This window comes from Eucyclogobius newberryi, unplaced genomic scaffold, assembly GCF_026437365.1.
Source record: "Eucyclogobius newberryi isolate DKJ021-1_F unplaced genomic scaffold, fEucNew1.0.hap1 SCAF_17, whole genome shotgun sequence".
Lineage (NCBI taxonomy): Eukaryota > Metazoa > Chordata > Actinopteri > Gobiiformes > Gobiidae > Eucyclogobius > Eucyclogobius newberryi.
This window is the reverse complement of record NW_027315801.1, coordinates 30,752,436-30,777,955: the sequence shown is the minus strand read 5'-3', so window position 1 is coordinate 30,777,955 and position 25,520 is coordinate 30,752,436. Positions and strand designations below refer to the sequence as shown.

Below are 25,520 nucleotides of genomic sequence, written 5' to 3'. Positions count from 1 at the left end.
CAGAGAAGTCTGAGCGGGGAAAGATACATGTGGCTTTGGGAAACACATGGAAGAAAGAAAGGAGACGGTTTTGTGGACAATAGAGCTGTGCTAAAAGCAGTGCTAATGTGGCGCTAACAACAACAAAACAAACTTCTGTGAAGACAGCTCTGTGAGGAAAACATCCGAACCAGTGCAAACCTGGACAGATCAAGAGCCACAGGCGAAAACACAAGTCAGAGTGTAATAAAGTATTAACATGAAGCTGCTGTGAGCTCGCATTGTGTCCACACTAATGCAACTGTGAATACAATCAGAACTCATTTGATTCACTACATGAAGAGATTATTCTCACTAAGCTTAAACTAGCCAACAGTTCTGTGATATCTACATTTCATATCAAAATCATATCCATGTTCCTGTTCCAGCTGCTAATGAATATGGACTCAGTCTTTGCATTAATATGAAAGACTAATATGGTTTTTCACCTGCTGCAGATTTGTGCAACAGTGTCCACAAATAACTATCACTAGGCTGTCAAACAATTTATTTTTTATCATTTTTTATTATTGTTTCGTTATTATTTTTTCACAGTATGTTCAGCCGTTCAGCCTGAGCGTTGAAATTCAAATCACGGCCCAAAAGGAGTTTGACACCACTGATGTACAAATATGTAGTGTAATCCAGATGAATCTCTTAAAGTGGCCTTTTCTATTACTTTGTGTGGGAGTAAACATGTGTCATTTCAAAAACTAAAATTAAACTGTTGAATATAACATTCTAAAACCAATTATTTACTGATAAGTGAAATTGCTATTGTATAAGCTGTTTGCTACAAGCTCTAAACCTGAAAACCTATGATCTTTTCCAACCAGGCTCTGGTGTTAGGCATCAAGTATTGGATTTAATACTGAGTGCAATTGGTAAATCCAAAAATAATACAAATTAATTCAACACAATTAGACAATTATTAGGTGACCTTTACTTCTGCTTACTCAGCTTGATGATAACATTTGGTCTACTCTCAACTAAAAGGGCAGTCGATAGGGCAGACTGCAATAAGACATTGATTAAACTACATCCTCAGTACGAAATATGACACATGTACAGTACATCCAGAAACCTAAAGGTAGTTTTCACTGCAGCGGCTAACAAGTAAATATCAGTGAGTGGAGCTGAGTCGGCACAGATAAAACCAGTCTCTCCCTGTGAAAGTTGCGTTAAGTGAGTGACTAATGACTGAAGCGGCAAATCACATGAGGTTTATTGAACAGGGCTGCATAGTATCCTCCATATTGTCTCATAAGGCTGCCAAACAATATCAAAGTGCATATCAAAGCTGCATAAGACACAATGGATATGTCAGCAGAGGAAAATGCTTCAAAGGAACAAGGAAATCAAACAAGGGAATGGGAATCCGAGGATAAAGCCTTACAAATTGAAAGAACTAAGCGCGTGCTATCATTCGACACAGAGGAGACGTGGTGAGGAAGGCCTCGCTTGAGGTGCATTCAAAATTCATGAGAGGAATGAAGGGGGATCTATTATGTGCTTTTAAGAGCGCAGCAGCGAGAAGCGCGCTATACAAGGCAGCCAACAGGGGGTGACTGTACCTGTTGCATAAACGTAATGAAAAAATGCTTTTCTTTGTCTGCGTACGTATAGTTCCACAGGTTTTGTACAATATTGGCCAACTTGGACATGGGTTATGAATAGGGAGCATTTTAAGTGTTTTGTACCATTTTGCAAAACAGTTGCACTTAAAACATTTACTTTGCATTTAAAGCAACAGGGTAACATTATAAAAGAAAAGAGCAGCAAACGGAAAAAGGCCCCAATGTATGCTATCCCAATCTCTTAAGGATTAGCCTAAAAATAAACTGTCTCTCATATTTGGTCTAGGAGACATTACGAAGTGGTGGATGTTCACAGAAGTATGGAAAATATGTCCCTCCCTTTGGCTAGAGCGCTCCCAAATCAGGAGGAGCAGGGGAAGTGAGGTGAGGCGCGCATTAACACCCATTCATCTCCGACTTCTATCTCTCCTCGCTCCGCCTCCCTCCGGTGCTCCTACACGAGACGCTCTTGTGGTGATTCATGGACACACGTACGCTTAAACATATGTGGGCAGCAGACATATTCGGAGAGCTGCAGAGACGGTGGATGAAATGGACAAAAATAACCTATACGTTTGGACTTGACAAGCTCTCAAGCCCCGTGGAGTTGAGGGGTTTATGCTTTTATCAGAGGCAAACAGACTGAAAGTGCATCCATAATCAATCTGGCACAAAGCAAACATTACAGCACCATGTTTTTAGTCACTTAAATAGAGCTCAAATTAGACTTCTTATGAGGTCAAAATTAAGATAACACATGTCACATCTTTCATGACATCTGATATACAAAATCATTGCAAGAGAATTGTATAAATCACTTCACATTAAAGGAAAAATAAATGTATACAAGTGAAATTAGACTGATTACCTTCATTATCATCTTTATAGGCATAATTGCATCTCTCAGAACATGACATCTCTGTGTTTTGTATCCCCCTCTGACTCAAGCCTCGCCTCACCCAATCAGACATCTGAAATCCTGCCAAAATATGCTTCCTCCATTCACTTCACTTCCCATCGCCTCCCTCTCTTCCGTCTTCCTCTCTGAGCGGAGTACCAATTATGGCAAGCTGGCACTGTGGACATCCAGCGCCAGGAAAAGGGAGTGATTTGGGGGTGTTTTGGCACTAGTCCCACCACGGGACAGAAGTCAGTGTTGTAAGGTGTCTCGCCCTGTCACGCTGATGTGCACGGACAAGCTGTTTTTGTCCAATTAGAGCATGCTGCCAGAATCCACTGTCCACTGAGGAGGACGACAGGAGAGAAGTACCGTGCAGCACCTCCCACAGGAATTCACAACTCACTACTTATGGATAAAGAATGAAAACATATTTGATACTAAATATATACTTAGATAATCAAACAGTATATTAAATCCTTACTTTTGACACTATGTGAGCTAGAACTTAAAAGTCAAAAAAGCCTTAAAACATATCAGAATTTACAGTGTGTGAGGTTAATACAGGCCTAAAATTATAACAATGTTCAGAGCTAAGGAGTGGGCAATATTGACAATAATGTATATCTCTGTATTGTTTTTGCATTATCTCAATAACAATAACGGAAATTAACCATAAAATGAACCACAAAAGTGCAGAAATATCACTTTATACCCTTACACTAAATTACGCTTTATGTTTCTGTCTCTTTTTGAGGTAATCTTTAATAGATTGAATTATAGATAATATACTCAATGTTCTAATTTTGCATGTCCTAAACACAATTGCGATACTATCCATTTTTTGATATATCGCCAATCTCTAGGGCTAACAATAGAATTATAACGTGCATTTTTGCATCAAACAAGATACGATGATAAAATAACTCAAAATAACAGCATTTAAGAAGCACATGTTTCCTATCTAAATGTCTTGTCTTTCTTCTAATACTACATAATTAGAGCAAAGTCACATAAATATCAACAGCATAGGTTTCCTCCTGTTGCTCCAGTTTCCACTACCACTAAAATATGTATATTAGGCTCCTCCCCTCTGGGGCCAAGACTCCTCTGAAAAGAGATGCTAAATCTCAGTGGGACTTTGCTGGTTAAATAAAGGTTTACACCTCGTTTGGTCTGGTTTAGTCCCTGTTTAATGCTTCTTGGTCAACCGAAAAATTGAAAATTCTAAATATTTGGTTTAATAGCCCGTATCTAATAATTTATTAAGGTTAAAGTAAATAATATTACATGCTGAAATGTTTCCTTTCACCTCCAGTGACTGTGGGTTTAATGTGATCTTGGCTCCAGGGCAGGTCAAGAGCAAAAACTAAATGCCAGATGGTCTGAGGAGGTCGGACCTGGAATGACCTAGGCGACTCTCAATCAAAATGCAGTTTCACAGTATCATTTGTAGACACTAGATTGTTATTAGTATGTTATTGGAGCAAACGTATGACAGATTGTGAGTGTAGGTAAAACCAGCAGCCACCTTAAAATCAGATTTAGCAAGAAAAACTATTGAGGATCTTCTTTTTCAAGCCACATAGAAGAAATGAAAGGCACAGTTTACAGCTTGATGTAACACTTAGGTAGATCTGCTCTCGTCTGTTGTTTATGTGAGGAAACAACTATATTTAACTACATAGTTTGATCCCATGAAGACTTGTAAACAGTATATAAAACTGACTGAGGAACAGAGGCAAACCACAATATAATCGCAGCTCATTACTGCTTCCTGAGGTTTCCAATTATTTACCTTGAAAAACAGGCGAAGTGTGAACACAAACTCTCATCCATCACTGGCCACTGTTGCATAACCTCTAAAGAGTGAGAGGGGTCAGTGAAGGGGGTGAGGGACAGAGAAGAAAGACTCCAGAAGATGTCCAAATGAAGTCCAAACGTAACAACGGAAGATCCTGCATTTTAGTTAGGAACGTAAAAAGGATATTTCCCATCAAAAATATACAGTATATACAGTATATATATTCAAAAACAAACTTTTCTATCCATAGGTTTTGTTTGATGTACTTTTATGCAATAGGAAGTTAAGGTCTTGGCACAAAGGTTTGGAGCAATAACAGAGGTGGGTAATGCTCAGGAAAATTTACTTGAGTAGCTTTTAAAAGATATGGCACTTCTCAGAGTAGTTTTTACTCTTCAGATTATAAAAATACTCAACATCCAGAGACAATTACTCTTACACTTACTCTTACTTGAGTTGTAGTTTACCCAAATAATGTCTATTCTTACTTGAGCAATTATTTTGACCTCTATTTTTTACTTCTACTAAATATGATTTATACAAAAAGGTACGTTACTCTATTTTTTGGCCTCACCTCTGAGCAATAGTATGGTAATAGTGTTTGTTGTATTTGAATGGTCATAGTAGCAGATAAAGAAGATCTAAATTGACATATTTTGTACATTAGCTGGAGTGTACATCTGTTTTCTTAATTTTTTAAACTACCATACTTACTAACCCTTTCAAAATCAAATCTGTGAGTACTTTTTGGTGACGTCAATTCAATGTTAAATAAACGGTCGACAATCTGACCCCTCACTGACCACAAGTTGATAAAAGACAAGAATAAAGACAAAGAATTGGTGGAGGCTGGCAGTGGTTTGAGTGGAGCCACTGCAGCAGACATCTTGCTCCTAACACAGACCAGATGAGGCTCTTATGGCCCCATGAAGCAGCCTTTAAAGAGAGAAGGGGCCTCCTCTTCGCCTCAGCTAAACATATGTAAGAGATAGAAACAACAGTGTGACCCCTGGCACTGCAGCAAAGGCAAAACGTCTCCTTTGAACCCACTCCAATATCAGTCACTTACATTTAGTCATTATTCAAAACATTTGGAATTATGTCATTTAAAAAAAAAATTATTACACACATTTTTCAAACCTCAAAAGCTTCACACAGCAACTAATTTGCAGCATGGTGCCACAGCGGTTATGTAGTCGCCTCACAGCAATAAGGACAAGGGCTGAAACATCGACTAATCGACTAATCGGTTATTGAGATAATTTAGCAATCGAATAATTGTTATCTTACTCCAACACCTGCTATGTGCTGCGAGCAGAGGTGTTATGACTGAGAAAAAGCAAAAACGACACAGAAAACATGTACAATTAGTGTTTTTGTCCCTAAATATTCTCAGCAGGGCCTCAAGCAGCAACATAAGCTTCATCTGAGGAAAATGTAGTAACAATATTAATCAAAAGACTAATCACTAGGCCCTAGATGGGACATTTCTGTGAAGTGTTTGGATCTTCTCCCTGTGTCTGAGTGTGTTTCCTCAATCTGATCTATTTGTGTCTGCGTATATTTCTTGTATGTGTCATAACTAATGACACAACATTAAACATTTTGGTACTTGCATGAAAAATGTTCAGTTGCTTACTTGAGTAAACAGAGCAAGTATGCAGCAGATTAAACGGTATTATTAACATTATAACTTTACTTACAACAGCAACAACAACTACTACTATGCTCAGCAAAATGTATACAATACATGTAAATATATGTATTTTGTAAAACGTACAGTTCAAGGAGGGACAATGTCTAGTTTACTTTGTTTGAGTGGTTTCAAATACATCAGCAGTCAAAAAGGATGAGGCAGGTTAAAGACTACATGTGCTCTCAGTTCAAGTACACTTCACTGTGCGAGCTTTGAAGTGGAAACAGATAGAAAGGTGAATGGTTGAACTGATCAGCTAATTTGTCCCTGGACAAGCAGTACAATGTATTTTTGAAAGGGTTAGATTTTCGATCTAATTTTGCATCCAGATGAAACTGGGCTGTGCAAAAACAACCAAGCAAAGGAGCTTGTCTGGAAATGGAAAAAGCAATCTTGTTTCCTTCTGTTATTAACACTCTACACATTCATGAATAATTTTATTTTCTTTGCAAGCAAAAACCTCACAAATAATATTGGGCAGCATTAACCTCAGCATCAGCGTACCCGATCTCAGTAAGGCCATTAGTGATAAGCATCTCCTCCAGTTGGTCCTGCTCTGCTCTTTAAACGGTTAGCAGCCCAACCACATGGTACGCAGCAACAAACCTCACTATACACCAGCTACAAAGGTCCTTTTGTTCAATCTCACTCAAGGAAAATGGTAATGCACGCAAGGCTTTCACAGTCAAATCAGAACCCTGTTAGCGAAACAGCTGCATGTTTTCTCCCTCCATCTGGAAAGTGTGCTCACTAAGTTTGTTGCCCCACAAACGTAAGTACGCCATCACAAGCCGCCATTTAGCGCTATCACCGGTAATAGAGGAGAGCCAGGGCGGAAAACACACCATGTCGCACAGGTGACTGCAATTTGATAGCAATGATTATTACGGACTAATGATGCTCAGCAGATACAGCAGATGTGTTTCCTCTCGAGCTCTACAAACATTCACAAAATGGTGGCTCGATTAAAAAACAAGTGACAAGAATTATAACAGATTTTTAGCTTCACATTAAGCACTTCTTAAAACATGGCTAGGGATGTCAGGATTATTAAGTTAATCAATAATCGTGACAATTCAGGTCAAATTATAATCGTAAGAACCCAAAAAATAATTCTGACAATTTTAGAAGCAAAATTAGGTCTTTTTGGTTTGATGTATAGAGGCTGTAAGATGTAACTTAATTGTGTCTTTCAGAAAGTTCAAAATGGTAAAGCAGCTGGAAAAGTAACATGTTAGACCATAGAAATGAAAGAAAATAAGCATTTCACTGTTGTTTGGTCCCAGTCTCAATAACCGTGAATAATCGTTGAATCGTTATGCTTTTTCTCACAATAATCGTAACACTAAAACTTGATACCGTGACATCACTGCACATGGCAGATGTTCAGAACATTTCAGATTATGCACAATTATATATTTTCATCATATTTAGTTTGTGACTTTATAGTTCTATATAAAGTGCAGTGCTTTGTGTTGAAGGTCCTGACCTAACAACATTATATTTTTGCCATGCGACCTTTAAATACTTTCGTAGCTACAATGCAAAGTTTGTAATGTTTGTCTTTCTGTGAGGACCAGCGTTTCCTCAGCTTGGGCAGGTTTGGTGAGGCCAGTGTTTGGACTAGGCTTTGGGCTTGTCACGCTCTAGAAAGACTATGCGGTCTTACCTGTCTTATCTGTCCTCTCTATGTTTTCCTCGGCAAAGTTCTGCTCCCACTCCAGCGCCGCCGGGTCCCACTGGCCCAGGACTAGTCCCTTTTCCTCTTCACACGATGGGAGGTCCAGCTTGCCCCCCTCGGAGACCTGCACTCATGCACATAAACACACACAGCGCTATTGTCAGCAACAGAGCCTCAGCCTGCGTAGTACGATTAGGTTTACGGCCACAAAACCACATAACATTATACCAGTGGTTGCATTTTTCCACATTTCTGCATCTTTTTCAGCCCTTTCTCCATTACGCACAGGACTGGAATGTAGTGGAAATCACTGAGATCCAACTTCTGCCACAGAGCAGGGATAAGAGGAAGAGGGGCAGATTCGATCATATTTAAAAGGCAGCAGCATCAGAGGGTAGTTAAATGGAGTCTAGCAGAATTATGGCTTCCCTGAAAGATTAGATTAGATCATTGTTATGGTTATTACGGCTATCTGCCCTATAGGGAAGATGCTCCAGACAAACATATATGAACGCAGATTTGAAAGTGACCGTCGCTATGGTTAGGTGAGTTTCGCCTTCAAAACCACTTCAGCTTAAACTTAAGATTGTTGCTTGAAATATATTTGACAGTCTTTGTTGTTGTTGTTGTTGTTGTTGTTATAATTACTCTTTTAGTCCAAAGTGTACCATAGATAGCAATCATATTATCGGATGTAAAAAAAAGTTTGAATTGAATGTCAAATCACTGCGCTCCATGATGAGAATGAGTTTAATATGAAGGCAGAGAGGTAAAACACAGCACAGTGAAGCGCTGGTGCTGCATGACTGTATGTTTATGGTCATATGCTTTGATCAGTGCTGGTCTATGACAACATTCAAGATTCCTTCAGAGCACTGAACAGAGACCTTCAGCTCTTAGTTCTGCTTTAATGGATGAGCATGTCCGGACCATGCCACATCACAAACTGTATGCACCAAAGACCAGAACAAGAGTCTGAAAATCACCTCCACATGGACATTGTTTTAAATCTGAGCGTGTGGTATTATGCTTTCATACAAGCATCCAGTAACAAGCGCAAACAACTCACCCAGTGTTGATTGGGTAAAGCCACAGAAGTTAGCATGTCCGCCATGGCTCCCAACATCTGGTCAGTTCGCCCCTGGTTCTTCTGTAGAGCCTTCATTCTTTCGGAGACATCCAGTTCAGATGACCATTCACACCTTTTCAGTCCTTGGACCTCGCTGTGACAGTACTGTGCCACTGTTGGGAGCAGAGCCACTCCAGTCTGGCCGCTTCCACAGGAAATATCATGAATAATTGATCCACAAAGAGGAGGGCATGTCTCAGGCTGGACACAGAAACGTATTTAGATCAGAGTCACAAGACTCAGCCTTCTTCCTCTATCATTGGAAAGCCAGATGAGCCAGCAGTAGGTGGTCCAGAGCAGCAACACCACAGACACATGTCCACCTGGTGCTGTCAATAAGAAGCAAAGAATGAGCTCCCGCTGCTCAAATTGTGCACAGTGAACAGAAGCCATACATCACACTTAAAAACTCCTTTCTCCTTTTCCATTGGCTATACTGCACCAACACTCCTCCCCAAACCCTCTCCTCCCTCCATCACTCATTCAGCTTCAGGAGTTTCTAGCCAGATTAGTCCCACCTGAATTAAATGCCAGTCTGTTCTGCGTGTCTCCAGGGCTCCTCTCTCAGATCATGCCCCAGTCTGAAGCAGTGACACATGGATTGTGTGAACTCTTAAGCAGCAGGGCAGCCCCAAATAAGGTATGAACACAAGGCTTCTGAAGTGAAGCTACGAGACAGTCACACACATCCTGACTGTAACTAAAGAACTGCTCAGCTCTACATTTATACATTTATCACAAGTTAAAAGGCGTGCATTTGTTATGACAAAACTGAGGCGAAGGAGTTGGAAGAGGATGACCGCTCACTGAAGAGGTATTTACACGCTTCTCTGTCAGTCTGACGGGTCAAACTGTGGTTGTTTTTGTTAAATAGCCACACAGAACTAAAATGACTCATGCAGAAATAACAAGAGAGAAGTATTTCCATTATGATCATTATATAACATTTCAGTTTGGCTTGTAGGCAGTAATCAAAACAATGCTAGTTATTCCCTTAAGCTTAGGTCTGATTTTTCCTAAAACACTTGTTTAAAATGACTCGTAATTAAAACTGAAGCTGTTTCTGAACCCTTTGGAGGATCATTTCCTCCATTCCCATTTCAAAGCTGAAGCATATACAACTAGACGAGATTTAGAGACTTTAGAGCCGCCTATAAAAGGCCTATTCCATTTCTGTGAATTTTAGGTTAATTTTTTTTATCTTTAGAGTACAAATCCCCTCCCAGAAGTGTTGATTTGAATACATTTAATCCAGTAGTGTCTCAGCTACACGGAAGCTATCTGGAATATTAAATGTTTAACATAAAGAAACCACAGCTACAATTCCCACTTAATAATAACTTGCCCAAAAAGTTCCAAAACTCCTCCCCGCCCTAAACAAAGCAGCTCGACTTCCTTCCTGCTTCCTTCCATTCACTTAATTGTTGGGAGCTTTCAGGGTTTTCAGAGGAACAATATTGTTGTGATTGTTGAGTTGAAAATTAAGAAGTTTTAATTCCCTCACAAACAAACTGCTAATATTAGAAGAGCACGTGGATGTCTCACTAAGATGGCTAAACTTAGATCATCACTGTTTTCCAGCTCTACTGCTCTGCCACTGACCTCTGGTAGTGTGACGTCAGAGTCAAAATCTGATCTCCTTGGAAGCGATGAGTGAGCAACTTTGTCGGGAATTTGCAGAATAGGGACAAACTCCTTTATGTTCTAAAATGTCAGAAGATTGCAAATAAACAAAACATGCTTTTACATTTATGTACATTTAGTTAAAGAATTCACAATAATTTGCTATATTTTGTGACCACCTGGTTCATGTTAGGTGTGGTTTGCTGCCCCCTTTTGGTTGATTGCAGCTGTTTCCAGAAACACATCTCTGTCATGGTAATACTTGCTATCTGGGCCTCTGATTTAGAGAAGTATTTCCCAATCAGGGGTACAGGGACCAGAGGCTACGCCTAAATCAAAATTAGAATGTCTAAATCAGACTTGGACAATCGTTTCCATGCATTTGTCAGTAGATTAGACTACTGTCACTGACCTGTCCAAACAAACTGTAAAACAGCTGCAGTACATCCAGAACGCTGCTGCTCGGGTCCTGACTAGAACCAGGAAGTACCATCACATAGTCACACATTACATCTCAGACATGTTAGTGCCATGAGAACCATCCCGGACTCTGAGGACCTCAGGGACCGGCCTCCTGCTGGTGCCAGAGTCAGGACTGAACATGTGGAATCTGTTTCAGTTTTATGCAGCTAAAATCTGGAAAAGTCTTCCTGAAGATGTGAGACAGACTTCTACTCTGACAATGTTCAAATCTGAACTGAAAACAATTTTGTTTAGCTGTGCATATGACTGAAAGGATTTTATTTGCGCTTGCATCTGCTTTGTGATCTTAATGAATGTTGTACTGTGGTACTTCCTTGTGTACAAATTATGCTCTACAAATAAACTTGCATTTCCTTTCCTAACATGGAACGGTTTCAGATTTTTAAAGGTGATATTGAAACGTTAATGGATTAAAGCTCCTTGAAGTAAATGTATACATCTTTAAGAAGGTGTTGGAAGATTAAGGACATAATTGCCAATAGAATAATTATTGAATATATATTTTTATTAGATAATGTTAGGAGATATAGCCAGTTTGTTGTCCCTGTAAAAAGGGACAACACAGAAATAACATGGGCAGCATGCTCTCTCCCATGTCCCATTTCACACGACACATGATTCACACCGAGGATGCTCCATGATTCATAGCCCTTTAGGTTTTTCTGACACACCAGACGGGCTGAGAGAGAGCCGGCGATGGACAAGCCTGTAAGAGCAGCGCGTTTGGCTCGTCGCTGCTCCTTTGACTTAATCCTTAAATCTTCAGTAATCAGGGATGAGTGAGCCCATGCATGTTTCCTGATTTAGGACAGCGCAGTCTATGTAAGGCCATGACGGATTGTGGACCATTGATGCCACCTCACTGGTCAGTGGACGGCATGGAAGGAGGGGAAAGACCAGGGCTGGAGTCAGTTTGGGAAACATGAAGTTAGCTTGGGTCTAATTAAAGTCTGCAGGAGCAGTGGAGGTTACATCAGGATGGTTTAACAAGATCAGAAACAGATGACACAAGTAAACCCTCAGCTGCATCAACAACGGTAAGACTGAATACTGAATATTCTTATTGTTCTCCTGTCTGAGCAATTGTAAAGTTATTCCGTTTTGGTGGTCAGAGAAATAGATGAACAGTTCAATGCTATGCTAGGAGTTTGTCACGTATCTGCTACAGCATAATTGAGAAGATATCACTGTGATTTGTCAACTTGAAAAGGAGATACATTTGACAGAACCTCAAATGTCAATATTTTATACCTCTAGAGAGTCAAGTTCTTTCAACTTCCTAGTTGTGCTAAGAATAAGCTTCCTTAGAGTCATGACCCGACATAGATTATACAATCTTAAAGTTAATGTATTCCTGAAAATCGTCCATTAAAACGGTTGATTTTCTCCGAGTAGATGTAGTGAGTGTGACTTGCTGAAGACACTATGACAGATGCTGTGAGCTTTGTCTCCCACTGCCGCTAGCACCATAGGGCCTTCTCAGAACAGCTCTGCTTATGCAAAGGCTAACTTCACAAGGATTTCATCAGTCTGGCTTTTATCTATGATTTTTTTTCTTATTGGTCAGAAATGTGGCCTCCTCCTATGGTCTATACTAAGCATAACAAAACTATTACTGAAGCAGGTTATAAAGACAGCTTACCTGATTTAGTTACGGCTCAGCCCCACTGAGGAGGCCTGAGCTCATCCTCTTTAGGTGCCTTGATTATCACAAAGGCTCTTTCAGGCCACTATGACTACATACGGAAATATATAACAGGGGGAGATTATTATTGACATACAAGCAGTGCTAAAGATAAAACATATCCAGTTTTGTAATCAAAAGGTAAAGTCAAAATGTGTTACTAAGTACTACGTTTGTTGATCTGAGTAGTGTCAGTAGTGCAATTATTTATACAAATGTGAAATGATGTAAGTCTGCATCAGTGTCTGATGATGATGTCTGACTCTTTGTGTACATTTAGTAACAGTAATGTTTTGTGATTAGATGTAGGTGATCTACAGCTCTCCAGACCCCAGCTGGGACTCATTTTAAAGGGCCATGGCCTGTGCACACGACGACCCTCACCTGGGCGAGGGCCCGTCCGGTGACTCAGAAGTCCTCGTGGACGATTCAGACTCGGGAAGTGTGCTTTCTGATGACTCTGTGCTTCCCATATATGAACGAGAGGAGAAGTATACAGAGTCCCCTAAAACTCTGTATGAGGCGTGCAGGAGAAATGACGCCCCGGGCCTGTACACGATCATGAAGAGAGGAGTGACCCGGGAGGAGGTCATGGAGCTGGACATCAATGGAAGGGTAAGTGCATGTGTCTTAATATCATAGAAAATAAAAATGGTAAATAAAAATGCAATGGTGCTCTTAAAGATATACTGCTTTACTGTGCTCCAGAATGGACTGATGTGCGCTGTGAGCAAGGGCTTTGTGGACATTGTCACCTCTCTGAATGTGTGTCCATATATCGACATCAACCACCAGGACAATGACGGCAACACTGCCATAATGATAGCTGCTCAAGCTGGTGTGTGTCTTTTTAATCATATTGGACTAAGATAATGTAAAATAACTTAGATACTTGTTTATTTACTCAACCATAACTCACCCGTGTTCACTTTTTAAACCAGGATTCATCACAATTTTAAACTTCATCCTAAATTATTATTCTGATGTGGACACTGAGGTCCGAGATCCCAGAGGGTTTACGGCCCTCATCAAAGCCGGTCTGCAGGGACGGGAGGAGTGTGTGTCAGCTCTGATCATGCATGGTATGTTTATAATAATGCAGGTATGTATTTACAATTCCAAACATTTCTTTTGATTGAGACTGGTCTTTCTCTACACAGGAGCAGATGTTTATGCAATGGACCTGGTCCAGGGCAAAGGGCTGAAGGAATGGGTGCTGAAGACTGGCAGGTTTGAGACTCTCGTCAGACTGAGGCGGCTGCATACTCGTCCAGTGGCGGAACAGTTTTGTGAGACTTATGTCCCAGAGTGGCCTGAACTCAAACATTTGGTCGCTAAAGCCATTGCTCCCAAAACTGCCGCTCAGAAACTACGGCAGCGAATCAGAGAGAGCATTTCCTTTAGCTTTCCTCAAGACGCACAGGACAATGGAGTGATGGATCAAATGGTACGGATCACTACGAGCATTCACAGTCCACTGGTGGCAATTGGCTGCCGCCCGCTACGCCCCACAAGCCCTCCTGAAATGGGTAAGAGGCGCTGGGCCGTACCTGAACTATTGGCTAAGCACAGTGGGAAAGAGCTGGAGGAAAACACAGTGTCCCACAGCAGCGGCTCTGTGCACTCGGCCTCCCCCAGGGTGTCTACCGCATCCGTGTCACTCACCTCCTGCTGCTCCGAGGGGAAGGAGAGCATCACGGGTGGCCGCAGTTTCATCCCACGCAGCATGGCCCACAGGAACAGCATATTCCCTTCCGGATGCATCCCGAAGATCGAAGTCACCAAAACCGGGGAACCCACTCCAAAGAAGCAGAAGAAGAAGAAGAAGAAAAATCAGAAGGGCTACCTGGAGCCCCCAGTGTGGAAGTACAAAGAGGCCAAAGAGGAGAAGAAAAGAGAGAAGAGGGAGAAGGAGGAGAAGGAAAAGGAAAAGAAAGACAAGAAGAGTAAGAAGTCAGGTAAAAAGTCCAGTAAAAAGTGACAATATGTATGATACAGTACACACATATCTTAAATTCAGGTAAATAAAGGGCTAAATTAAACAATCACCTGTGACCAATGTGATCAGAAATAAAATCCCTTAATATGTTCAGTTCTGGGAATATGAATTGCATAGTGATCCCAAAGCTTCAGGCTATTGCTGTTATACATGGGTCTATAATCCGTGCGTGATTTTTGGTCCTCACCTCAAATTGCACTGCTGGTAAATCTCATCATAACAGACACCTCTTCTATGGTTTAAAAATAAACTAAAGTCAACACTGTACTCACTCCTCACTTTCCAGATGCTTGGAGTGTCTCTTCTGCTGGGTCAAAGCTGCTGAATCTGCTCCTTAAGATGATTTATGTAATGAACACTCAGGTAGAAAACACATCTATGCAAAACAAATGGACTCTTTTACAGAATGATAGTGACCGGGATGGACACTAAAGGACTCTTCTGTAAAGTAACACACAAAACTAACATTTATAGACAGAATACAATAAACCTGTCTAAAAGGAAAATAAAATGTTATTTTTTATCATCTCTGTGTTTTATTTTTGCTATGGTCTTCTGTTCTAAGAGAATAAAACATGGCTGTGCGCGGCCTGCGGTCCGTCACGTCACATTAGTGTTACTCTGAGCTCCTTAAGAAGTCCCTAGTTGGCTCCCTGGTGTAATAATGTCAACTGTCTTTGGAACTTGGGGCAATAATCTCTTAATCCAGTATGTTGTAGCTGTACATAACAGTCACTTCATACAAAACAGGAGCAGATTTCTCCCAAAAATATATATTACTGTTTATGGTTTATTGGTTATTAGATTGTGGCTTAGTTCCTTTTCAAAGACGGAACTAGACAAGCAAAGGTCAGCAAAAATGTTTTAACTAGAGCATGTGAAAAGAAACTTATGACACAAAAATAGTGCTGGATCTGTGCTTTTTCCATTGCTTTTTCATCTTATAAAGGGGGGGAAATGACTAAAAACACTTGCCAACTTGGCCATTTGTTGTATGAACTTCTCGAATCTACTACACAAACTGCAACAGCGACTGAGACGTGTTCAGAAGTCTGTGCGTGAACAAGGCCTCTTTGTAAGGAGCCAGTGCAACAACACGACTTTAAAGAATTTCCCTTCAGCACGTAGGGAGTATGACTGCCAATCACTCTCAATACTCTTAAGGAAAGTAGAATGCTGATAAACCGAGAGGGGGGTACAACAAATTGCTCTTTTCGCAACATGACAGATGATGTGAGCGCCTCCAGCTGTGTCTGCAGACCTCCGACAGCAATGCAGATTACAGAGCCTGAGAACAAGGAGGGGAATTTATATGAGAGACTGATGAAGACGTGTATCTGAGTGCTGCGCCGAATCAAGCACTTCCACACACACATATCCCTCTGCTGTGTAAAAGGGAGATTTAATGTCAAAGTATGATTAATCGTTGAAAACCAGTTTGTCAAAAAAAACCTAAGCGAAACAGATACTGGAGAAAATGTCTTCTTAAGATGAGGACGCTCTGTTTACGTGGCAGTTTTAAAAGTAAATGCACGTGAGAGCAAAGTCATCAACATCAGTGATTGTCTTTTGTTTAAGATTTACTTGACATCTGAATAAGTTAACTGTATAGGTTCAATCAATACCTATAAAGGAAGATAAACGTTTTAATTAAAAATCGATTTAGAATTCAGTTTGCCAGTAAGTTATAATAATAATAATACCTTTTATTTATATAGCGCTTTTATACGCTATACCCAAAGACGCCTTGACATATACAAAAAAGGAGGGGGGGTATTTACAGACAGGGGGGACAGCAAGTACAATACACATTAATATACACAGTCCGATAAGAGAACAGATAAAATACACAAGACTGAAGAAGTAGAAAGAAAATGATGGGGATGTAACAGGGGGTAGAAGTGTATACTGTATAGTGTTATATTGATAAGTTATTGTTCTGGGTATGAAAAAGATCAACCTTCTTAATCTAGAGACAGCATCATCCTCTTCTCTTCTTCAGTACTCTGTCTTGCTCCTAAAAACACTATGACTATGTTCACATTCACATTCACACCAAAATCTGACCATTCTAGAGTGATCAACTCTTTAAAACACACCAGTGCAGGTTTTGACAAGGACAATTATGCAAAAAAAAAAAAACATGCAAACTATATTGACCAACATGTTGCAGATTGAAAAAGTCATTTTAAAAATCCTTGTACTTTCTCTTTTTTCAAATGTGTTGATCAGATTCCTCTTGGACACCAACTATCAGATCTAATTGTTGTGTTATCTGGTTACTCTAACTAATCAGATGTATTTGAGTAATCTGTAAATAAACCCACTGTTAACGCTGCATGTACTGCTCTTCATGACAGTCACATCGACACGACTTCACTTTGGTGCCAAAAACAATCAGTATCACACAATAACGAGCACATAAACAGCCTCTAATCCCGCAATAAAAGCCCCAAAACATTGTTATTGCGAGCTTTTTGAAGCGCATTCCTGTGTGTCCCGGAGTCCACGGGGGGAAGAGGGAAAATGAGAGGTTTCGCGCAAGCAACAGGAAAACCGCTAAGAACACATTCCGGGCAGGGCAGAGGGACAATAAGGGGTGGGACGGCCCGGCCACTGTACGCACGCTACAAAAGCCCGCAATCTCCCCCGAAGATCGGCAACAGAAAGTGCGCATACGTGGATGGAACGACGTATCTCCCCCTGCCGCGTCTCGTGGAGCAACGACGCGGAGGAAGGAGAAGACGCAGAAGACGCAGAAGAAGAAGAAGAAGAAGAAGAAGAAGAAGAAGAAGAAGAAGAAGAAGAAGAGGCGCGCGTCCAAACCGTGGCTCGTGCCGTGCGTTCATCAGTTTAGATGTGGGCTTGAGATGAGATTGTCAACGGCTGCAAAAGGAAAAAAACGGACACAATGAGACGTGATTTTGTGAAACGTTTCATTTGATCGTGAGCTGTAGTGTTGTTATTATTATTATTATCTCACATTTCCGACGTCTTTTTTGTGCTAAACGCGGACCACAAATGTCGCTTTGGTCGGTCTCCACGTCGGAAGGGATGTGACCGAGACATCTGCGGCTGTCGGGACGTCTAAATGAGTCAAATGAACGCTGTTGGGAACTCGTGAACTCATTATCACTTTAGCGCCAAGTTGAAGATCGCGAGGCGACTTTGATATGGGAAGCGCGCGGCGTTCACGTGCGTCAAGTTAAACGAAGAACACGGGAAACAGGTAGGCTGCTAAACCTTTCGTAGCTTCTTTAAAAGTGTCGCGTGAACGGGTTTAAATCACTTAGATTACATAAAAGACATGAATACGTTTTTTTGAAAAGGCATTATCGGTATCTACTGGTTAATTAGAGGTTCGTGATGGATACGTGGTGGATGGATAAGTGGTGCCTGATGTGGATCAACAGGTGTGCTCGGGAAACCTGACGTACCTGAATCTTCCACTGGCTCATAAACAAATGTAATTATAAATGATGATACGTTATTCATTTTAGGGATATAACCACTTATTTCCATCCAATTAATCCCATTATTTGTTTGTTTTGTTCATTGTTATTCTTCTGTTTGCGTTTTACCTTCATGTCACCACTCATACATTCATAAAGTTGACCATTGTGGACGTACAAAAGCCTTGAGCGTGAGATAGTGCCAGTTTAATGACATAATGAGCTGTGTCATATTCTCTTCCAGACGTGTATTCATTGTGTTCATTGTGATGGCACATGTGAGAGCATGTAGTCTGTGAATGTGGCATTATGCCTGCCAAGCCTTGTCTTGTCTCCAAACCCATAAGATACCATCACTAATCCCAGGCAGCCTGTTGCCTTAATCACTGGGTCACATGTATAGTAAATCTTGCAGGGAAAATGTTTTATGTTCTTATATTATATCATTATTATTTATTATAGAGGCCAGCACTGTTTGGAGGGTGGTTTTGCCAAAGGTTTGGGGGAGGAGAAGGAAGTGAGTGCTTCTGTCTCATTATCTGCGACTTAAGCTGTACAGTCATGCAGATGGTATGAGAGATCTGCTTCCCCGGGTAGATGAGAGGAAGAGATGCCAAAGACCTTTTCCCCTTCGGTCCCACGGGTGCAGCGTCGGGCAAAGTGTAGACAAATATGAACAGGTCTGGAGAGGAAGTGTGCTGGAGCCTAAAATCAGACTGATGGAAAACATGATGTTAACCCATTAAGTGCATAAGATGGCAGCGACCCTGACAAATGATTCAGTTGTGAGTTTAAGCTGTGTTCTCCAAACTTTACACAGCCAGTTAAAATCCCACACCTCTATTTTGGAACATCTAATTGTCCGATCATAGCTACTCAATGCAAGTTCAAAGTAAATGTGAGAATGGAGTGGCCAGATATTTTAGATATGGTTTGTGCATCATCCAATAATCATTATTGTTTGCTGGAAAGTGTTAATGAAGGAGGTATAACTCTTAGACGTATACCGTCATATTCACGTGCAATACTCTGACATAATGTCAATCATATTGGTGCAATATCCTCCGTCCATATAACTGTTGTATATAAGAGTATTACTTTTGTTACTATTATTTATTTATTTTCACTTTTTATTAAGAATATAAGAGGGTTAGGGTTAGTTTTTTTTTTTTTTTTCTTATAAGAGCTTTTCTATTCATTTTTTTTTTTTAAGCTTTCTATAAGCTATCTGTTCTTATTTCTGTTGCACTTGTGTTGCAACACTGAAGTTTCCCCCATTGTGTGGACAAAAAAGACTTATCTTATCTTATCTTATTAATGTGGAGAAAATGTTTAAGTAAATTCTAAGAGACACATTTTTAAACAACTTTGAAGTCACTTTATTGGGTACAAAGTGCTTCTAATAAAGTGGCCATGGTACCGTTTTTGTGGAGGGGAAATGTTCTTTGCTAAAATGGCTTTTGGTTTTAGAGTTCCTTTTGATTGAGAGCAGAGAGCAGTGCAAGTTCACACATACGCACACACACACACACACACACACACACACATACACACACACACACACACATACACACACACACACACACACACACATACACACATACACACACACACACACACACACACACATACACACACACACACACACACACACATACACACACACACACACACACACACACACAAACACAAACACACAAAGGAAATCTAAAGATAGACTCATTTCACAATGCAGACTGTGTGCAGAGATATGTTGCATTGATTCTGCCATCTTGATAAAACTCTTCAGTGTGATATCTGTTTCCACAATGCATCATAACCGAACCACTGCAAATGTGAGGAGGTCATGTTAAAAGACAGCTATATAATGGTCAAAGGTCAAAACAGGGTAAAGTAATGAGACTAGGGCATTGTCACTTTGTTTTGTTTGTTGCATTTGTGAAGTGGAGTAAAAAATGATAACATTTAATTTAAGGGTCATTTATGGTCACTTATGAGTGCACTCTGTCTGAAACAAATCAACTCAAGATAGTTTTCTTGTTTACCACAATATAACTATATAACAACTGCTTATGACTGACTTCTATAGGTTAATGAATCTAATCAGAGTCGTTTTAGCCCCTCTCTTGTGTGACCCTCACAGTGCAGCCCTAAACAATGAGCCAAGCTGGGTCCTGCTGTTGGCGGGTGGGGCCACTCAATGGCAGGAAGTTCAACCATCAATATTTACTCTGAGGCGGGCAGTGGAGGAGGCGACAGGCCGAGAGAGCTTAGACACAAACTCTGTCTCCTTCCCGTGAACCCCTTTTCAGCACCATTACAGCACCGACTGTTGTTTTTGACCGCGTGGCTTCCTCATCCAAAAAGCCCCTGCTCCGACTATCACAGCTTTGAGACTTGAAAACAACATCACACTGATTTGGATATGCACATTGTTTTACAGAAATGGGTCACTCTGCTCTGCTCACGGTGGCAATAACTGCAGCTTTTCTGTGGAATGCAGCTATTGAAACAGGTATGTTTATGTTGTAATTTCTTTGTGTTTAAAATTTGGACTGGGTGATGTGGGAGGAAGATTATAAAAATGTTATATACATACATACATACATACATACATACAAACATTTTGGACACCGTTTTAACGCGGTTTTAACAATAAAGATTTGTGTGATGTGTGTGTGTGTGTGTACACATATATATATATATATATATATATATATATATATCTATATACTGTTATTATTAAATAAATGTTTTTATTGTAATAAAAAACATTAAGTAAGTTATGATACTGAAAAAATAATGAAAACACAATTCCACTGGGACTGTCTAGGTGCCATGGAAGATGAGAAGCTCTTATGCACATGTGAGAATAAAAAGGGCACTTGTGTGAACGGGACGTGCAGTGGAGATTACTGCTTCTACACGTGGGTGCACGGTGTGGAGGAGAGAGGATGCTTCTCCACAAACTACTACAGGGAGCAGTGCTTCACCAGTTTTGACCGTTTTTTTGTCTCCTGCTGCAAAGTCAACATGTGCAATACCTACATAACGCCACCTCCCAGTATTGGTTAGTACTTCTACCTATGCCTCTTACACACAGTATAACATAGCATTATATTTACATTAGCACCCTCTTGTGGTAACTTTGATTGGGTGAAGCGCTGCTCTGTGACTCACTAGTGTGACTGCTTATGTTTAGATGGAGTGGTGACCACCAGTCCTCCTGTGCCCGCTCGCCCGGAGCTGTGGATTGCAATATCTCTCCTCCTCCTGACTGTGGCAGTGTGTGTATTTTGTGCGGTTTTGTGCCTTCATTTCCGCCGCACTCACTGTAAATTGAAGAACTCTGAGGACAATGATGTTACTATGCTGAAAGTATCACATGGGGAGGAGCCATCATATGGGGTAAGCTATAGTACACTTTATTTAGCTAACAGTTCATGGTAGAACTTTATTTGATGTATCACTCACTGTTTATTTACTTTCTCTTTCAGGATATATTTGATGAGTTCTGCACATCAGGGAGTGGCACAGGATTGCCATATCTAGTTCAAAGAACAATGGCAAGACAGATCTCTCTTGTAGAGTGTGTTGGTGAGTATCAACATCTGCAATTATTAAGAGTGCAGCGAAAAGTTGTGCAACTATTGATAAAATATGTACCCCGGGTTCAGGTAAAGGCCGATATGGAGAGGTGTGGAGGGGCACATGGATGGGGGAGAGCGTCGCTGTAAAGATCTTCTCCTCCCGAGATGAACAGTCATGGTTCAGAGAGACTGAGATCTATAACACCGTGCAGCTGCGGCATGACAATATACTTGGTACAGTAGAATATAGCCTAAATATCCTTATTTTATCATAGTTTCCGAGCCTTTTTTCTTACATTGATGTTAATAAATTCTTCTTTAACTTAGGATTTATAGCCTCTGACATGACATCCAAGAACTCAAGCACACAGCTGTGGCTGGTCACTCACTTCCATGAGCTGGGCTCTCTGTATGACTTTCTTCAGAACAGTAGTCTGGAGCCAGAAAACTGCTTGAAAATGTGCGTGTCTGTGGCCTGTGGCCTTGTTCACCTCCACACTGAGATCGTCAGCTCTCAGGAAAAACCAGCCATCGCACACAGAGACCTGAAGAGCCGAAACATCCTGGTCAAGAGGAATGGGCAGTGTTGCATTGCTGATCTGGGTAAGGACATTATTATGTTTTAATTGAAAACTCGAAACGGACTGATTTACCCTTAATTAAAAGTGAATGTTTGTACTTACCCATTGCACAGGTTTAGCAGTGATACACTCCCAGTCAAACGACTATCTGGATGTGGGCAACAACCCTCGTGTGGGCACTAAGCGTTACATGGCTCCTGAGGTGTTGGATGAGTCGATTCGAATGGACGTCTTTGAGTCCTACAAACAAACTGACATCTGGGCCCTGGGTCTGGTTTTCTGGGAAATCAGCCGCAGAACCATTGTCAACGGTATGCACTGAGCAACTGACCATTTTTGAATTACAAAATTTTTATTTAATTTTTTTAAGGATTATTTAGCCCGTAGGCTTTATTAGACAGGACAGCTGAGTGTGAAATGGGGATGAGAGAGAAGGAAGGACATGTCAGAGCCTGTATTTGAACTCACAACACTCAGCTGGCTGCACGTGGAGCCTGGCATGGTGCTGCCTTAACCACTCGACCCTCGGGCAGCAGACAAAAATGCAATTTTAATGCCTAGAGTAATTTACTACTGAGGCAAATATTATGCAGTTAGTCTCATGTCTCTCAGCACTCCAATGTTTTTCTAGACTGTTTCTGTCTATGCTATCCTCTCACGATTAGCACTGCAGTAATTATAAACAGTCTTATCTAGTGTCAGCACTCGACCGTATATAGTCCAGAAACTTTTAACTCACACTTTTGTGTAAAAGCCCACACCATGTAGATATACATACACAACCAGTACTGTGCACTCCACACACACATGCCTGACTAAACAGGCCATAAAGATTTCTGTCTGAGACAACCCCCTGGGAATTGCTATCCTTCCCTGCATTCTGATTTAGTCATACTTAAAGCCCCACATCAGCCAACACTATTCTATTTTAATCATAATGATTACATTTGTATCAGAAAACTAGGCCTATACTATTCTACACTTTTTTACATCTTTCCTTCTTCATTTTCAGGAATCGTGGAAGAGTATCGACCCCCTTTCTTTGACTTGGTGCCATCAGATCCTAGTTTTGAAGAGATGAAGAAGGTGGTGTGTGTGGACCAACAAAGACCTAGTATACACAACAGGCTGCACTCACATCCAGTAAGGCCCCAAACAAAACATGCTTTAATATGTTCTGGACTTATATGTTATCGCTTGTATTCTAATTTATGTGTCTGCTGTTGTTTAGATCTTAGCTGCAATTGTGAAGATTATGAAGGAGTGCTGGTTCCAGAGTCCGTCAGCTCGCCTCACAGCTCTAAGGATCAGAAAGACCCTCTCCAAACTAGACCAGGATGGTGACTACAGCATTGAAAAACTCAAACAAGAAGTCTGAACCAAAGAGGAAAAAGCTTGAGGGCTATTTAAATCCTCTATTGCGCAGAGCTAGCTGCATTTCATTAGCATATTTAGTGCTAAATATGACTAATGTAGGCACCAAAATTTACATTAAACCACATAACTTTAGGAGTCTAGACTGCTATAGGCTATATTTTAATATGGAATGTTTCTGGTTCATCAAATGTTCAAACACTCACAATTGAGTTTTTTAGAGGTTTATTAATATTTAGTAAATCTCAAGCCACCAAAGTATTTATCTTTTTTTTAGCACTGAATGTACTTTTCTGAACATAAAAGTACTTACATATGAGAGGTTTGTCTAATAATAGAAGTCATGGTTAGCTGGGCACAGTATATATTTGTATCTGTACATACAAGTGTATTTAATCACGATGAGTGTAAATAGGATGTCCAATGGTTCTATTTTATAATCAGCAGGGGTCACATTTAAGAAAATGCTGTTTTCACTTTTGTACCTTTTTTTTTACACAGAGAATATCTAATCAATTATACTGTACAATAACACAAACCACGGAAAATAAAATAGACCTTCGAATAAAAATTATTATTTTCTTAACCTTGTGCACGTTGTTTCCTGTGTTTCTGTTATTGACCAGAAGGGGGCATTAAACATCAAAGATGACACAAAACAGCAGAGTGTAATGCAGGATTGAAAATAAGAAGTAATGGAGTGTTATAATCATCATGAAAAGGTTGAAATATATTGTTTCGGTATTTGATCTCGAAATGTGTTCTTGTCTTATGTTTTTGAACATGTGTATTGGAAAGATTCTCAACAGTAAGCATTACCAAACTAAAGATTTTGCAGTTTTATAATAGGACCAATTTTAAAATGTACTTCAAACTACATATACTCTTCTGGAATAGAGTAAATTACAGATGGCAACGGCATCTTCTATAATATAAACATTTATCCTAGAATTGACCTGGTGAGAATTTTCCGCAAAATGTTCCAACGTCTCAAAACATTCTGCCTCTTTTGAACAGCTGTCACTCAAACCTTTGATACACTCTGGCCCTTTGTGTTGGTAACTTCCTCTACAATCTCCATACGTGTTACGTTATACATGTGTTGTCTGTCTGGATGTTGAACAAACTCCACAGAGATAACCCTCTGACTGGTCCTGGTTATTTTTAACTCCGCAGGGGGTTGTCCAGTACCACATCCCCCCTGTTTTCTCTCTCACAGTGGGACACTTCAAATGACCCTAAACAGACACAGGATTGTCCTCTCCCAGAGCAGGACAAAGACTGCAGAAATGTGGATGTAATGTGGCTATATATGTGCTAATTTGAGCTTTTCTATTGGTGATAGCAACAGATTTCCCCTCAGTTTCCCCCCCTCACTGGGAGTTTTCTGATAGGCCATTTGTTATCCTCAATGACAGAAGACTGGGAAAAATAAGCAAGCAAGCAAGATTCTGAGATAAATTTAGCCTCATAAAATGTATTTTCCTGAATCTACATTACAGATGGCAAATACACATTAAATATAGACTACAGAGATATATAGCATCTGCACCCGAACCTGAAGTTGGTGGTTTGCCCGGTGCATACTGTGTGTCCAAGATACTTCACAAATCTTGTGTATTCCTCGCCTATAGCCGTTGGCCTATTGGCATCACAGTAAATATGCATGTAGAAAGCAGTAGAGAGACTAAATGTGAAGGCATTGTCTAAAAAAAGTATTTCTCAAACTGTGGGATGAAAGGTCCTTTAGGTGGTACTGAACACTTCTACTACAGTTCTTGTGTTTTTGTCATTTTTAGTGCATTTCCCCCACATTTTTGCTCTTCTGTAATTTCTTTGTTGAAACTAAGATAAGATAAGATAAGATAATCCTTTATTGTCCCACATGGGGAAATTCCATTGATGCAACGCAGGTAGATACAGAGATAGAT

General features: G+C 40.4%; 3 protein-coding genes across 5 annotated transcripts in view; 2 read left to right on the top strand and 1 right to left on the bottom strand.

The window, feature by feature from the left end:
* The window catches only part of arhgef25a (Rho guanine nucleotide exchange factor (GEF) 25a), a 48,316-nt gene extending 39,135 nt beyond the window's left edge, over window positions 1-9,181 (bottom strand). Inside the window, exons 1-2 of one of the 3 annotated variants that reach the window (XM_072449939.1) lie at window positions 8,744-9,181; window positions 7,663-7,798 (exon numbers count right to left, since the gene is read on the bottom strand). In XM_072449939.1, the coding sequence (XP_072306040.1) occupies window positions 7,663-7,798; window positions 8,744-8,839 (232 nt within the window). In that variant the 5' untranslated portion in view covers window positions 8,840-9,181. The remainder of the gene's footprint in view (window positions 1-7,662; window positions 7,799-8,743) is intronic. The other 2 variants (XM_072449937.1, XM_072449936.1) reach the window with 2 other exon arrangements.
* A 2,537-nt stretch (window positions 9,182-11,718) lies between these two features.
* On the top strand, window positions 11,719-15,077 carry ankrd33aa (ankyrin repeat domain 33Aa). Its single transcript, XM_072449948.1, has 6 exons — window positions 11,719-11,946; window positions 12,897-13,208; window positions 13,302-13,431; window positions 13,535-13,675; window positions 13,754-14,551; window positions 14,879-15,077. The coding sequence occupies exons 2-6, from the start codon at window positions 12,951-12,953 to the stop codon at window positions 15,022-15,024; spliced, it is 1,473 nt and encodes a 490-aa protein (XP_072306049.1). The 5' UTR covers window positions 11,719-11,946; window positions 12,897-12,950; the 3' UTR covers window positions 15,025-15,077.
* Window positions 15,078-20,381: 5,304 nt separating this feature from the next.
* acvrl1 (activin A receptor like type 1) lies at window positions 20,382-23,615 on the top strand. The gene is made up of 9 exons (XM_072449946.1): window positions 20,382-20,559; window positions 20,878-21,114; window positions 21,247-21,452; window positions 21,542-21,641; window positions 21,722-21,868; window positions 21,962-22,237; window positions 22,329-22,526; window positions 23,228-23,358; window positions 23,447-23,615. Exons 1-9 carry the CDS (start codon window positions 20,490-20,492, stop codon window positions 23,591-23,593), a joined length of 1,512 nt encoding a protein of 503 aa, XP_072306047.1. The 5' UTR covers window positions 20,382-20,489; the 3' UTR covers window positions 23,594-23,615.
* The last annotated feature ends 1,905 nt before the right edge of the window (window positions 23,616-25,520 follow it).